Below are 16,945 nucleotides of genomic sequence, written 5' to 3'. Positions count from 1 at the left end.
AGTTATACCTTCAACTTATCGTATTGTCAAAAGTCTTTCTCTTAAGCTGGACCGGCATTCACAGTGCCTAAATGGTCCCTCGCTCACTCGCAAGTGATCCATCCTGCACAGAGCGATTTACCCCACAGCGTCCCAGAGTCATTCCAACTCCTTTGACTCACCGGGTACGCTGTCTCCGGGTACAGCTCTTCGTGCCGGTAGGCTGTTACTGCTCCTGGCTCGGCACGCCTTGGTTACATGATCTCTGCCACCTCGTTAAACACAGAAGGAGTCCCTCCTACTCCTGGAGGGTTGCAGACCAGTTCTGCCACCGGAGACCTTTACTGTTTCCGCTGCAGCAACTCTGCAGCTCTAGGACGCCTCGGGCACGTGTCTTCCTGATCTCACATCCGGCATCTCCTGCAAGCGTTCCACAGGCGATCTCATTAGCCTCACCTGAGTGGGTCATTTATACCGCCCTCCAGGCCCCAGGTGTAGGCAATTTTCCATTACTTAGTAACAGTCATGGTACTCAGCACCCCTCTTCCTCATCCAAGTGCCAGAGTGGTGTTTGTGCATGTCTGTGTTAATAAAGAGAGCATGTATACCTCTGGGTTGTCTCTTCCTCATCTGAGTACCTGACTGGGGTATTTTGGCAGAGTGTTTTCTGGAATAATAGGCTATAGCTCGATAATACCCTATAAAGGCTTGGGGGATCTTTGACTCCTTGTGAAAGGGAAATGGGGGCTACTGTGTCTCACCCAAGGGTGCCTCATCCCCACTCCCCAAGTCTCCGCCACCCAAGTGATCCTCCCTCGCATAACCACCCCGAGGGTCAGGATCCGAAAGCAATGGCCTTTCCCTGGTCACCTGGGAGGAGGATATATTGGCGAAAGAATTGAGTATGCCCTCAGATTCTGCACAGTAGTTAACGTCACAAATATAAAGGCACTTATTTTGATGTCTAAGACAGTCAGCCGTTAAATAGTGTAGTGCCTAGATGTTATGGGAGGTGCAATTTCCTCTCCTGAAACCGGTTTGTAATTTCTTCAGGAGCGCATATTCATCCACCCACACCTGCAATTTACAAAGTAAAAGTTAGGAAAAGTTCTTTCCACTCGAGTCAAGCGTTGCCAAGAGTCTGTAGTTTATAGGCTCAGATCGATTGCCCTTTTCAAATACAGGGACGTCATTTGGGGGTCGCCAGAGGTCGCAACGGCGACCTCTGAGGTCTCACTTGTGACCTCTACTAAAAAAAAAAAACATTTTTTTTTTTTTAGTAATGCAAGCTCCTGGGCTGTGGCTCTTTACTTCTGGGTGGCTGGCTTTCTTGTGCAGGCCCCTTAAAAAAAAGACTTGTGGCACTCCTGTTCTTATTTTTCTTCTAACACTTTCAGACCTTAAATAAGAGTGAAGAGGAATACCAAATAATGTGTCTTTCTGGAATTCTATACAATAATTGCTGGCCTCATTAAAGGTTTATTTCAGGCACACTTCAGGGGGTGAGTCACTGATTTAGTCTGTTCTTAAACGCCTCACTCAGCCGTCATCCTTCTGAGGTCGATAAATGAGTACCCACACAGGTTGGGTGATATTGAGTGTATATTTTTTCTATATAAAGAACTTAATGATGTGTTATTATATAGCACTTAAGCTTATCATGTGGTCATGGACGTCTGCTTGCATGCACAGTAATTTGGTAATATGGGCCTATACACACTGATCTTAATGATACATATGGCGATCCATTCTATTATGAATGTACATGACATAGTGATATCGTAACTTTATTTTTCGTAGTGTACAATGCTATGTGATGCCACTTCCTGTTTTGTCAACGGGTGAAATGTCGTGTTCCATCGCTACCTGCGATATCACTTTGGGGTGGGGTCAGGGTCAAGGGTCGTGTGATGTCACTTCCGCGACCCCTGGCATTTTGGTGAAATGACATCCCTGTTCAAATACAGGAATAGGTACAGACTCTCGCCAGCTAGATGGTACAATTCCACTTTTAATAATATGGTGGAAGACAAGCTCAAGGATACGTGCCCACTGTTCAGGATTTCCCTTAAGGACTGCCTTGGCCAGGCCATCCGGGCCAGGTTCCTGCGATGCCTTACAACTATTGATAGCCAACAATACGTCCTCCATCTCAAAGCCGTTAAGAAAGCTAGGGGTAAACCTATAATTAACAGGAATATTCTTAGTAGCATTTGGATCATGGTATAAACTAGTAATGTGATCCGCCCAAAGGGTTTCTGAGAGAGGATTAAGCCCAGAGGGGGAGATCTCTGTTAAGAATTGTTCATAACAATTCCAGAATGTTTTGATGTCATTTTTCCAGAGTATTGACGTTTTTTCTACATCAGTCACATCCCATACATATGACCCCCATGGGTGGTTGAGCAAATCAAGTCCTGGGAGGGGACATGCTGTTAATTCTCTAGGAACTTGTCTATAGAGCACAACAAAGGAATGTATATTCTTTATCAGTTTCAGTGGCAAAAAGACCATAATGGTAATCGTATATTTCTGTAGCCTCCTCTAAACTAATTCCGAGTTTCAAATTATAGGCTCTGACTATGATGAGTAAATCTTTACCCTAAGCGAAGTGCTGCACAGTCACTCTTCGAGAAAACTGGTGACCTGGGAACTATTGGGAAGAATTTCGAGACAAGTCCTATTCTCTGAGCCTGCAAGAGAAGGCGTGACGATTATAGATCAACTGAAGCTGTTCGATCTTGTATGCATGTGAATCCGCTAAGATAGATGTAACATAACCCATCTTTAAATAAACCAAAGCTCCCACTCCCTCTGCATGGTCTCCTGCAATACGTCAATATCTTAAGCAAAAACCTTTATTTGGAAAAAAAAATCATTTCACCAGTACATTCAATTGGGTTTTAAGGCTTACATTGTCATCCTCTAGCCACATTCTGTATGGTTAATGGAAACTTGTGTTTTTAAGAAACCGAGAGGGATCATTCCACGAAGAAGACTCTTCTTAAGAAGGCGTTTGTCGGCAATATGGCCCAGCTTTTTTTTTTGTTAGGACTTAGTTATAGTAGTGTTGTATGCTATGAGGAACTTCCTTTTGGATACCTTACTAATCAGAAAGAAATGTGTAAGAAAGCTAACTTTTAATGTGATGAGTTTTACAGGATAATTCACATATGCTACTGTAACCCAGTCATACATTCTGGGTTTGATTGTGAACACAAGGTAACATTTAATGAATGCTTAGTAAATAAAAATGTCATGACGAATTTAAAGTGACATTTCACATTGTTTTTTTGTCAAAACTCTGGCATGTACAGTTAAATGTTGGCGAAGTGTAAAATGTTTTCATGTGCCTAAATGGGATTGTTATACTCTCCCGATAGTGTACTTGTGACAGGTATGCTCAGTGCAACTTTGCTGAGTTATGTAGAGAATGGAATCTGTGTTACTGGTACACTGGAAAAGAAAAGTAAAAAATCACTGCCACTTTGTGCTATCTTCAGTTCCCTGTGAGTGGGGGCTGAAAATTGACGTTTTTGTTGGCGTTGGGTGCAGAGGGAGCCTCTGTGTTCCTGAAAAGAATCCAAGATAATTATATTGGAGAACGACATTAATAATGGACATAGAATTCAAGTGGTATACATTTCTGATTTAAATTCAGTGTGGTCATGAGTTAAATGAGTTGATTTATTTGATTTGTTTTCCCTTAATTACTCAAAAATGAAGGAAGGCCATTCACAGACCATTTCAACGCTGTTGTCCCTTGGTGCTGACATAAATGCAAGAGACGGGAAAGGACGATCTGGTAAGATGTGGATATTTACTATTTCCTTGATTTGGTAAGAAGTTGTCTGTGCTTCCCTGCTTACTTCATCATCCAGTTTCCTTCTTCCTGATGTCTTCATCACTGCCCCACTTCCTCACGCTGTGCTCTGTCCCTGCCTTCCTGTTTTTGTTCTACTTTAGACATTCCCTCTGCTCCCGCAAGCACCCATCTGCCATAGCATGTGTTAATGGTGATAATGTCTTTGGAGGCGGGGTGTACCATCTTGTAAGCCTGTCCAGCACCCATAAAGTCCTTGCTTTGCTCTGGACTTTGCCACAAGACAGCAGGCCATTATGAAGGTACAGTCCTGTCTCAGTGCCATATTCGCCAAATTAAACAAGTGAGAGCTAACAGAGAGACTGTAATCTGAGACCAGAAGTCTTGGGTCTCTAGAGACTTTGACCAAGTGATTACCATAACAAATATTGCACTGTGGGACTGAAAGTCCAAAGTCCTAGATACCATTGTGAGTGAGAACCTTTGTAACCTACAGAACAAAAGATAGAGTTCCGGACCACCTGAGAACTTTAAACATTGTTGGAGTTAAAAACGATCCTTTTACTCTATACATTGTGTGTTTGTCAGGTCCTCAATTTTTCAAGTTTGTCACAGTACCTTGCTGTCAAGAAGAGGCTACACTTCTTGTTTTCTTGCACCAGCACTTTCTCCTGCAAGTACAGTTTTTGATCTTGTATTGAAGGAATCCTGTCTGGTCTTACTTTTACTATTCCTATAATAAAGGAGTTCATGGGGCATGGTGGACCTTGGCAATGGGTATATTCATTTTTACCATGAGAGAGGATGAGTCAGTGTGGTGCAAGGAGGTTTATTGTGGCAGCGGTTAAACAAGCACTGTGTGATTTTGCTTTTTGAGTGTAGAGGATCTGTCTTATTAAAGATGGTCAAATGGGAGGAACTTGTGGGCTTGACACCCCAGCTGGATCCGGGCTTCCATGCATTGGAGATGAGACGCCCCTGCAGATTGAGGTGTGGAGGGGCCACAGTCAGTGAGACACAAGAGAAACCAGGCATGGTGCTTGGAATGGAGGTAGCTCAACCCATACCCCTCTCCTGTTTTTCTGATGATTAGTTGGGGGAGCATCCTGAAGATGATGCGGTGTATGCTGGAGGAAATGCATGGACTGGCAGCGGGACAAAGGGTAAACACTCTGTGGCATTTAGGGCACTCATAGTGGGCAGACAGAGGCCCGCTGCTGTGTGGTTGACTTAGAAAGAGAAGTGGTGAAGGAAACGCATTGCTCTCCCGAGCCCACTGTGGCAAACTAGAAGGAGGAGTCAGAGGTGCTGCAGACATTTTCAAGGGTTTTATCAAATAATATTGTAAAAATGCCTAACTTGCCCTATTTCTATGGGGATGCTTCCTGCCTAACAAAACAAAGGGTGCTCGTCCATCGTCAAAGTACAAAGAAAGCGTCCTCCGTCCAAACCTACTTCTAACTGGCCCTACCACTATAATAACTCACTGACACCAGAATGTTCAACTTCTGGTAACTTCCCTTTTGCCAGACTTCTTGTGCTTCTTTTCAGGGCTTTCCAAAACAAAACAAACAAAGTTCTTGTAGTTCAAAAAAATGTGTAAAGACGAAAAAACAGCGAAGATGGCCACTTAGTCCGAGAGCTCCGGCAATATCCTTTTGCAGAATGAATCCTTCATTGAGCCCAGAAGATGAACTCCCTTGGTGACGGCATGTGGGGAACGGCGGGTGGAAGAAGGTGCACAGAGCTTGTGGTTGTTGGAGCACAGAGCAGGCAGCACAGTGCTGCGGATTGCCATTCGGTGTGCTCACACGGTCGCACCCATAGTGTGGCTACAGGCTCCCCCGGGAACAAGTGCTGTGTGATATCGCGGCTTTGTGCAGCCTGCCCTGGCGCAAGGTCTAATGAGAAGCGTAGCAGTGGAGGGGCAGACGTCAGACACTAAACCTCGCAGGACTGCTGCGGCAACAGGACTGACGCGGTCCCTGCATTTGGACTGTGTGTTGTGCGGCTCCCACTGGAGTGGCCCGGCAGCTGATCTGGGTCCATTGTTGGGCAATCCACAACATGCTACTGTGGGAGACCCAGCCCAGTTAAGCGCTGAGGAGGAGCGTGGCAGGCCTCGATCTCGGCAGAGCCCAGTAGTGGTGACTGGGCACTGCTGCTGTGCTGCGGATGGGCTTGCATTGAACCGTGGCATCACTTTAGTGACCAATGCCTTGTGGGAGAGGGAGGAGGAGGTGGTGACACACCCATAGTGCAGGGTTGCGTTAAGGGACCTGGCAGATCTTGTGTTGTTGTAGCGGAAACACCTGGTTCCTGTGAGGTGGCAGCGGACGGGAAACTGCTGAGGCCTGGTGGTGTTTGGCCTAGATCTAAAGTGGGGGTGAGAGGCCCAGTCTGAGCAGCCCAAGTGGGGATCACCAGAACCGTGTACTGTAACGTGTACTTACCACTCCAACACGACAAAGGGGGCCCATGGATTCTTTCACAAGCCCACTGTCTACGGATACAACGATGTTAGCTACCATGAGTGATTCCATGATGGGCAGCCTGGAGTCCCCTCACACATGGTGCCTTTCATGGCTGCAATGCAGAACCGTTTTGCCTCTGTCAATTCCAAATTGGATGACATTGTGGCTAATATAAGCTCTTTACAAGCTAAGCTGGATATCACCAAGCAGCGCATTACCACGGCTGCAGCATGAATTAGTTACCTCAATGAAAGAGTAGAACAACACCATCAACAGATACCGGTGATGAAGAAGAATGTGGCGGCTGTGTGTGTGAAGTATGATGACCTGGAGTCATGGTCTCACCAGAACAATCTACCTGGGGGTGCCTGAAAATGCAGTAAGAGGCTCTATGGAAATGTTAGTCAAGAACCTTTTGAGAACCATACTTGGAGAGTTTTTAGTGGAAATGGCTCATGGTTCCCTGGTCCCTGCCTCGAAGCATGGAGCGCCGCCACTTATGAGTATAACAAGGCTGTTGAACTACAGAGAGAGGGATCAAATATTGAAGCTATCCAGAGAAAGTGGATCATTACAGTTTGAGTCGAGTAAAATCTTCATGTATCCGGATTTTTTAGCCTATGTCCAAGCAGCCAGAAGATCTGACGATCCTGTCAAGCGCATGCTCCAAGCAGGACAAATCCCTTATGCCCTTCTATTTCCATCAAAGCTCTGCATACAACATGGGGGTCGAGCACACTTTTGAAAATCCTGGTGACGCCATGGTCTATTTTGAGGCGTTGATCAGCCACGTAGCAGTCCTGGCAGGGGAGGGCCGGCCCGAGGCCCAGTAGCGAATCCCGTAGACTCTAGGGAGTGACGTTGGTTGCTTCTTTTGGGGAGTTTCCTATAGTTTGTGATAAATGTTGGCGCAATGATTAATGGTTTGAGCTATGCCGGGGAACTCAATAGATCTTTATGTGAAGTTGCTGTTCGCATTGTACTCCTTGAAGTTTCAAATGAGGTTGTTTGGGGCCGGCACTATCAAGTTGGGGAGGATGGTGGGGTGCAGGAGGAGGTAGGTTTAAATGTTTTGGCGGGGCGGCCATAAGGGGGTGCAGGAAACATGGCTGCCTTAGCGCAGAGATCCGACCCCTGCCCTGGTGACTTGTGGCGTTTCTGCAGAGTTGAGGCACCCAGGGTCCCTGGAAGAAGGGTCCCTGAGGGTGGGCAGCAGTGCAGCACTGGAAGATCTGAAGCTGCAAAGCTGGTGGCCTGCAAAAGGGAGAGACAGGAGGAGGCGTGGAAGGGCATAACCGGTATACTGCAGCCGGGCGTTCATGTAGCTGGAGTGATCCTCGCATGAGAAGTGGTCGCAGGGCCCCCTCCAGTTGGGAGGGTGGGCTGGCGGTCATAAGGTGGCGTGCCTGAGTCTTGATCCTGACCATGCAGGGAACCGGTGACGGAGGCGCTGCCGTGCTGGCTGGGCCACTCAATAAGGCTGGTGTGGAGGTGGCGAGCCCTTAAGGGGAGGGTCCAAAAGCAGAGAAGGCTGTGGGAGCACCTGGGGTGCTATGGAACCTCCGACCCGCTTCAAGGACCCGGAGCGGACATCAGAGGCATGGGCAGACCAGGAGCTGCTCCAGAGGACCCGGTTTGAGACCCCAGCCGAGGTAGGAGTTGCAACAGTGGGGGCGGCCTGCAGGAGGACAGTTAAAGGCTGCATATGAAATAGAGAATCTTGGCAGAAGAGGACCCACGAGAAGTGACTGCATGGCAAACTGTGGATGAATCTAGCCCCCAGCGACTGACCGGTCCAGAGACACAGCTAATGGCGAGTGTGCAGCTGCAGAGGCACCCAATGGGCTGGGGAAGTTGAGGTGTTGATGCCTACAAGAGAAGAGGGCAGCACAGCTACTGACGCACCGGGCTTCTGGAAGGGCAGGCCCCCGGAAAACTGCCCCTGTTGGGCTTGCCGCCCACCTTCGTGTATACCTGGTCGCCCTCGCCGGGTGCTCCAGACGACAGGGGGCCACTGGGAGGCCTGTCGGAAAGACGTCCAAAGGCGCTGGTTGGAAGCTAAGCTGTGACTGTGGACAGAGAACACCCTCTGGCAAAGCGGTAAGAGAGGCCCTGAGGTCTGGGTGGGACCTGAAAGTGGAGGAGGCACCGCTGTGGTGAATGAAGAGGGGGCTCGAGTTGAGTGGTAAGCAGCAGGTGACCCCTGGATCAGTGATATAGTGGAGCTCCCCTGTGAGGTGGGGATGAGGTGGAGTGGCCAGGTCAGCGAAGGGAGCTGAAGCTGAATAAGGACAGGCCTTGAGGGGTCCATCATGGTGGCAGTCTCGCAGCTGAGGGTGGGGGCAGACGAGGCCTTCTTGACCTGGTGCAACCCGCTGGCCCTTGGAAGAGTTGTGGACTGGAGCGCGCAAAGAAGGATCGGGCTTGGCCAGAGGGTGTCTCGGCCCCCGGAGTTGAAGAGGAAGGAAATAGGTTGATGAGCTGGAAGGGAGCCCTAGCGCAGCATCGCTACCAAGACAGTGAAGAGATGGCAAAGGCCAAGGGAAGGGGGGGCCCCATCCTTCCTCGGCAGCGATTGACATTCAGGCCATCCTGGAAGAGATAAAGGGGATGCGGACAGATATAGGGGTGAAGGTAGCAGATCTCTCAGCAAAGATGGTCACCCTGGAGGATGGAGCGGAGGGGTTGGAGGCTAATCAAGCCTTGAGGGGGGTCTTAGAACCGCAAACAGACGTGCGCTTCTTGGAAGTAGAAAGACGGGAGGAGGAACTGTGCCTCAAGGTAGACATCGGAAACCGTGAGAGGTGAAATAACCTCCAGTTTTTCAGGCTGCAGGAGGCAGAAGGGGAATCCTCTGTGGGCCTTGAACGCAAGATACAGGAAATAGGAATGGTCCTGGGTTCCAAGGAGGAGGAGATGGTAACCCTGGACAGAGTGCATCACACAGGAGGAGGGAGCAGAGGACTACGCTCTTTTCTGGCGCGGTTGCACTATTACAGTGACAAGGCAAAAATACTCAAAAAAGCAAGATGCATGGGTGAAGTTGAGTACGGAGACTCCAGGTTGGCCATCTTTCAAGACTTATCAGCTCACACACTATTGAGGCACAAGAAATGCGGGCCCCTCACCAAGTGTCTCCAGGAGAAGGGTGTGAGATACAGATGGCGCTGCCCCTTTGTGCTGGTGTTCGAGTGAGAGGGGGAGAGATACCACCTGTTCACGGAGGAAGAGGTCAAGTGTGTAACAGAGAAACTGGTGGGGCACCGGAGTGGAGCTTCCCAAGAGGAAGGCAAGGGCGGAATAAACCCTTGGCGGGAGCCCCGAGCCCCAAAGTCCACATTGGGTAGGCGCAAAGTACAAGGGGCTAGGAAGTTCCAGAGGTTTAACACCCCATCACCCTGGAAATATGGCACATGAAGGGTGCTAAGAGGGCTCTTAGTTAATTTTTTGTTTGCTGAGCCCCGGACTCTGCTCCTGGGTTCTCTCCCTATCCCGGTTGAAAAGTGAGGGAGGAGGGGTGAGAAGGGGGGCATTTGTTTGCTGTGAGGTTTAAAATATGCTTTCCAATGTTGAGTTGAGGGGAGGCGAGAGGGGGAGGTGAAAGGGTGCTTGAGTGGGGAATTGGGAGTTAAAGGGAGAGATCCAGGTGTGGTTGGTTACTGCTGGAATGTTGACTGGGCAGTGGTACGGGTGGCACTGTGGGAGGTGGCGGGGGAGATGAGTAGTGCGACCAGGGCATGGGTCACATTCCTGGTGGTTTTGGCTGGTGTGACCAGAATGGTAGGGACAAACGGTTGAACGCCTCAGTGGGGAAGGTGGTGGCAAGGAAGGATGTGGAAGGGGTAGGGGGATTTCATGCAGAGGTTCATACAGAAGGGGAAGTTAGGGTTCCTATTGGGGGGAGGGGAGGGTAACCAGCGAAAGGTGAAAAAGTTGTATGGCTGAGGTGAGGATAGCCACGTTAAATGTAAAGGGGCTAAACTTCCAAAATAAGAGATCGCTAACCAGCAATGTTTCACAAGCATCGACTGGCGATCCTCTTCCTGCAGGACACCCACTATAAGCAGGGAGTGGAATCTGCAATCAAGGGTAAGGATATTGGTATGGCTTATTGGGCCTCTCACAGGGATCGTAAGAAGGAAGGGGTGGTTATCTTATTAGGGAAAACATTTAGGTTTCTGGGGATAACGGTCTCTATGAGGGAGTGCAGATAACACTGACCACGCTATATGCGCCCAGCGTCGGGCAGGTGAGATTTTTGCAAAAGATATGTGGGATGTTGGAAAGCTTGGAAGAGGGGACAACCATGCCGGGGGGAGACTTCAACCTGGTGGCCGACCCGGCGCTGGACTGGTGGTCAGCAAAGGAGGGAGGGCCAAGGGTGGCGGGTAAGGAGAACATTGAATCCGGGAAACTCCTACAAGATCACTACTAGGTTGACATCTGGCAGGCCACTATTCAGGACCAGGGGGAAAGAGTTAAGGGCGTATATTGATAATGTGGTGGCACGCATGGTGATGGTTTGGGAGGCTGCTAAGGCAACGTTCAGGGAATTGCTCATCTTGGAAGGGTCGAGGAAGAAAAGGTAGAGGGGGCTGCTTGCGGCGGGCTCCGTGAGGAACTGAAAGCTTTGAGGACCCAACTGGTCCAGAAGGACGCAGATAGGGAGAGACTCCTTGATGAGATGAGGGATAAGAGGCAAGAGCTTCACACAGTATCAATAGGGGAAGTAGTAAAGAGGTTGAGGTTCACGCAACAAAAATATGAGTGAGGCGACACAGTGGGAACATTTCTAGCGAACAGAGTGAAGGGGTGCAGGGTGGAGAGGAGAGTAGGCAGGGTGCGGGGAACTGATGGGGGTATGGTGGATAGAGGGGAGGACATCTCAGTTTGCTGTTTACTATCGGGAGCTCTACACCAGACCGGTCGAGGTGGGGAGGAGGGGGTGCCCGATTATATTGCCGGCCTGCAGCCCCTCAAGCTCACAGCGGCGGAGAGTGAAGCGCTCGAGGAGGAGGTTACGCGGGAAGAGGTGTTATGGGCGATCCAAAGACTAAAAGCCGGAAAGGCCCCGGGGGAAGACAGATTTTTACAAACAGTAGCAGTCTTTATTGGCGGTACTCCTGGCCAAGTTATTCAACTCTGTTGTCGGGGAGAGCACCATGGAACCATTGGCCACAGGAGTGAGGAAAGACGAGGGAATAAGGAGGGGGTCTTAGTATTTATTTTTATTTTACTGGATATTTATAAGGTGCTTATACAGCAAGACAGTGTTTTAAAGTACCACAAGGCATAAGGGAAGGGAAGAAGGGAGCAAATAAGCAATGACATTGACAATGAGTAAAGAGAAAGGAAAGCGTTCCTATGAGGTCTTGTGCAGAGAAAGAAAAAAGGGGGGTTTGGGGTGGGGGTATGTGCTATTAGGATCCCCTAGGGTAGGAAGTGCCAGATGTGCTCGTTGGAGAGGCAACAGGTAAGTGCATGGGTAGAGACATCCCAGGCATCCCAGGCGAGTTTGGTCTACTGCCCAAAGGGAAGTGCAGAGCAGATGCACCCACCTGTCAGGTGGTTGTGGACCCAGAGGGCAGTGTGGGTGGGGGGGTTGTGCTGGGGACAATTGGGCAGGAGGACAGGACCCTATTGGACTCTTGAGGGACTAGGCTGCCAATCTCCTCAACCGAGGGGAAGGTTAGCACGGGAGAGGGAGAGGGAAGGAGGGAGGAGAAGAGAAAGGTCTTGAATTTGTTTGCGTAACCTGATGTGATCTGGTTCAAGACAGAGAGAGAGGATTCCAGGATGGCTGCCGACACCCAATAGACGTGTCGGCAGGCGCTCCAGAACCCGCCGAAGAGTGAACGGCAGATCCACCACCCCGTAGAGCTGTGAAGCGGAACTGGCAGGAGCAGGAGGAAGAGGAGTCCTCAGGAGCCTTCAAAGAAATTAAGAAGATTGGAGATGCAGAATCCCCACAAGCGGAGGAGTCAAGTGGAGGGGAAACCACAGAGATGGGCAGTCCCCTCGAAGAATAAACGCTCCGGCCCGACTGTGCAGGGCCCGGCGTCTGCGAAGCGGCATCATCCAGGGGAGGCCTGGAGTCCCCTGGCAACACAGGACAGTAACCTCGGAAGGCATACACAGTGGAGACCGCAGAGAGGGGCTATCCCCCTGAAAAAGAAACAGGCCATCCCGATTTCACAGGGACTTGAGCCCCATGAGGTGCCACTACACGGGGGCCTGGAAGCGCCTACCACCACTGACCTGCAGGCTTTGAGGCAAGACAGCAGAGTGGAGAAGACCCCGCGGGAAGAAAAACAGACCAGGCAGGTGGAGTTGCAGTCGGCGCCTGAGGGACGCACTTGTCTTGTGTTTCCCGGTGGCACCCAGTGGGATCACAGGCCCAACCCAGAGGCAGTTACAGGGGGCCTGGAGCCCATCCCGACACCGGAGCAGAGAAGGAAAAATAAGCATGGCAGCCCCCAGCTGGAAAACAAGTGGGCCCTCCCCGGCGCACAGCCAGAGGGGGAGAAGAGACGCAGAGTCCCCCGCAGGGGATGGATGAGGGCCCCCCCCGCACATCAAAGGTGAGGAGGATACTACCCGTGGCGAGATAGGGGGCTCCCGGCAGAGCACACACACGACCCTGGACGCTGAGTGGCGGTGACACAAGACTTTAGCCGGCTACACTCTATGCATCTTAGCCTAGTGTGGGTAACTGGCTAGTGGCGCCCACGCAGATACCGTGTGAGAGCCCCACTCAGGAGAGAATCACAATTGGTGACAGGGAAGAGGCTGAAGAAACCTACTGGACCCATAATCACTTGTGTATAGGCACGTTATAAATGCCATATCATAGCACTAGGGACCTTCGGCCCAATTCCACTTTGGAGGGACACAGAGAGAAACGTTGGAGATGTAGAAGCGGGGGAGAGTCCACCACCGGAAAAGAGCTCGCCACCAGGACCAATCAACGGGGGGCCACCCCCCAGGGACATCAAGGAGAATGTCCAATCCCAAATTGAGGGACTCGAAGCAGGCATCGGGCGGGGAGTGTGACGGGTACCCTTCCTACCCTGTGGGCCCCAAATGAGGCGAAAGATTTGGGCACGAGTACCCCAAGCCTAATTGACCAGAGGAAGCCCACGAACTCAGAGACTGGGCCATCCATAACGAGTCAGGACCTCCATAATGACTTAATGACACTCCAAACCACACTTACGAAGGCCTTTCAAGACCAGTTCGAACTGATGCGCTCTGATTTATACATGGTTCTGGTGGAAATGAGGCAGGAGGTGGGTCAGCTGGGGGAGAGGGCTGATCTCCTATAGAGGGACCTTCAGGAGGTGGATACAGACACCACAGCAAACTCGGAGGCCATAGAACGTCTCAGTGTGGCCACCCAGAATTTAGAAATATAGATGGAACACATGGAGAATAGTTCAAGGAGGGTCAATATACAGATTAATGACCTGCCGGAAACTGGGGGACAGAGATTTGAAGGGTGTAGCCCAGAACATATTTGCGGCTCTGTGAGAAGGGGCAGAGCCGGAAGGAATAGAACTTGATCAGATCCATACAACAGGCAGACTGGTGAAAGGCCCTAACGCAACAGCGAGAGACTTCCTGGTGGCGTTCACAAGATATGGACAAAAAGAAGAGATACTATCGCTGCCAGGGCAAAAGAGCCATTGATGTATAACGGCTCCCAGATCTCCAAGTTTCAGGATCTGGCTGCCAGTACCCTACTCAAGAGATGGCAGATGGGCCTGGTGGTTAGGGACCTGGCCAGACGTGGAATTCGATACAGATGGACCTTCCCTTTTGGCCTGCTGTTTGAATGGAAAAGGGTCCAGAAGTGGATCACTTCACCACAGGAGGGAGTTCACCTTCTTCAGCTGGACGTGACCCTGGACCGGCAGGGAGAGGTCCCCTCTCAAAATGAGAACCCTTCCAGGCCTAGGCCATGGGAGTGGTTGATGCAAGGGGAGAGGCGCAAGTGGAGGGCCACACTGCGAGGTCCGCAAGTGAAACTATGAGGAGAGACTAAGGGCGGTGGCCCGATACTTCGATGAGGAGCCTGACCAAGGGAGTTGGTACATAAACAAATGCAAGGAGGGGTGGAAGCTAAGGATTGATATTGGACGGAGGGAGTGCAGGAGGATGCTCCACCTGGGCTTCGGTAAGGGCAGCGTAGCCCGGGGGGGGGAGACCTCGACAGGGCGAGGGAGGGCAGGGTGGGGTGCATCTTGAAGTTGGGGAACAGGATAGTGGGAAGGGGGTTGGAATAGGGGAAGGGGAGGGAGGGATGGGTTCATGGGGTTCAGGGTTTGAGATACAAGGGAAAGGTTGAGTGGAAGGGGAAAGAGTTGGAGGCAACAAGGATCACAAAGGGAGAGAAGGGAGGCGAGACGGAATAAGGCAGAGCATGCGACGAGTTCCCATTCAAGTGGTTGACACATAATGTGAGGGGGTTGAATACCCCTCTCAAGAGGAAATAATTGGAGCAATTTGTTAGATCCTCCTGGCCGGACGTCTTGGCAATTCAGCAGACAGAGATTGCGGGGGTTCTCTCAAATTCTTCAGGCCTCGGGACCTAATAAGACAGCAGGATTCGCCCTGGACATCCGTAATGGGCTGGACTTCAAGGTGAAAGAAACTAAGGTGGACAAAGGAGGCAGATACATTTTAATAGTGGGGGATTTTATGGGAATGACATATACAATGGCCTCGGTCTACGCGCCTAACTCGGTGCAGGAGGCGTTCCTGAGAGAACTCGTAAACACACTGGAAGGACTCTCGAAGGGACACATAATACTAATGGGAGATCTCAATCTAGCCTGGGATAGGGCTCGAGATAGGTCCTCGGGAGGTAGAATGTATGGGGGCAGTGGCTTTGGTCGCCCTACAAGAGGGGTTCGAGACCTTGGGACTACATGATGTCTCGAGAGGGGGGTATGGGGCACAAAGAGGGATATACATTCCTGTCCAGTGTTCAAGGGACACAATCCTGTAACGACTATATATGGGTCTCTGGCCGGCAGTGGAGGAGGTCGAGGTTGGACCCTTGGGAAAAGCAGACCATGAGGTAGTGTCAATGAAGATGCACCTACCGGGGCACAGAATGGGGGTCTGGAGGTGGAGGTTCCCGGGGGTATCTGTTGCGAAATCCAATTGTCAGGGAGGAACAGGAGGGAAAGATTAAGGCCTTCTTTGAGCTCAAGAGGAGCTCGGACATGGAAGAGAGCATCCGTTGGGATGCATTTAAGGCAACAATAAGGGGGGAATGTATAGCGGCAAAAGCAGAAAGGGAGAGGCAGTTGAGGTCCCTGAGGTCCAACTGGAGGGGAGGCCGAGGAAGCTAGGAGGCGGATGGAGGAGGTTCCTTCAAGGAACTCAATGAGGGCATTTGGAAGAGCAATTGGACAACTGGAGGTCCTTAGGACAAAGCGAGCAGAAGGTTTGTTATTATTCGTCCGCCAGAGGTTCCCCGCGAAGGCCAATAAGGTGGATGTGCTGATGGGACGATTATTAAGGGGGGCTGCGAGCAGTGTTACTATTGGGGTAATAACAGACGACCTGGGGATCTGCCACACTCGAACAGAAGAAATCCAAGATTGCTTTGCCGACTATTATAAGGACTTATATTCACCCCGAGATCCCCCGGCCCAACAACAAATAGACTTCCTGGAGGGAAATCACCTGCCCAGCGTGGGAGGGGCTGAACGGGAGACATTAGAACAGGAAATTACAATGGGAGAGGTTTGGAGTATCATAGTAGGCCTGCCACCAAATAAATCACTGTGTCCCAACAGATTCACGGCATCCTTCTGTAAAAAATATGCTGGGTTATTAGTTCCCCACTCTAACAAATATATTTAACTATTTCCGGAGGGTGGGTAGAATCTCCACATCCATGGAAGAAGCTAAAATAACTCTCATTCCCAAGCCCAACAAGGATCCCACTAAATGCACTTCGTATAGGCCAATAGACTAAGAGGGGCTGCTCCCAACTCTTATCCACCTGGACCAGTCGGGGTTCGTACTGGGGAGACAGACATTTGATAATATTAGGCATGTGGCGCATTTGGTAGAGAAGGCACAGAAGACGGCCATGCCCTCGGTCCTCCTCTCCCTGGATGCAGAGAAGGCATTTGTCAAACTGGAGTGGTATTTTTTGTTTTGGGTGATGGAAAAGATGGGTCTGGGAGGGAACTTTATGCGAATAATCCAGGCCAACTATAATTCTCCGGTGGCGCGACTGATGGCCCCTGTCCGAGTTATCAGAGGGACTAAGCAGGGGGTGTCCTCTCTCCCTCCTGTTATATGCACGGGCGTGGTGGCGTGCGCCTGTAATCCCAGAATGAGTGCGGGAGGCTGAGGTTGTGGATGAGGGTTTGCGGCTGCTGTTCGCCTCCATTGGTGATCTGTGCTAGAGATATTCTGTATATACCTGGAGCTTTTACTGCAATCGATACGGGAGGCCGAAGAGGTACGTGGTATACTCTTCAGGGGAGAACAGCATAAAGTTGCTGCGTTTGTAGATGATATGCTTTTTTCACTTGCTAGGCCGGAGGACTCACTAAGGGCTTGTAGGAAGATGCTCTGGAGATTTGGAGAGACATCGGGTCTTCGGATCAACCTCACCAAGTCGGAATTGCTCAACCTAACGGTA

At 50.5% G+C, this 16,945-nt stretch overlaps 1 protein-coding gene across 1 annotated transcript in view; it reads left to right on the top strand.

Annotated features, from left to right (window-relative positions):
- ANKRD16 (ankyrin repeat domain 16) overlaps positions 1-16,945 on the top strand; it is a 472,159-nt gene that overhangs the window by 431,041 nt on the left and 24,173 nt on the right. The window contains exon 7 of the mRNA XM_069629652.1: positions 3,706-3,784. Coding sequence (XP_069485753.1) covers positions 3,706-3,784 — 79 coding nt within the window. The remainder of the gene's footprint in view (positions 1-3,705; positions 3,785-16,945) is intronic.

This window comes from Ambystoma mexicanum, chromosome 12 (assembly GCF_040938575.1).
Source record: "Ambystoma mexicanum isolate Mex_15411 chromosome 12, UKY_AmexF1_1, whole genome shotgun sequence".
Taxonomy (NCBI): domain Eukaryota; kingdom Metazoa; phylum Chordata; class Amphibia; order Caudata; family Ambystomatidae; genus Ambystoma; species Ambystoma mexicanum.
This window is presented reverse-complemented; position numbering and strand designations above follow the sequence as displayed.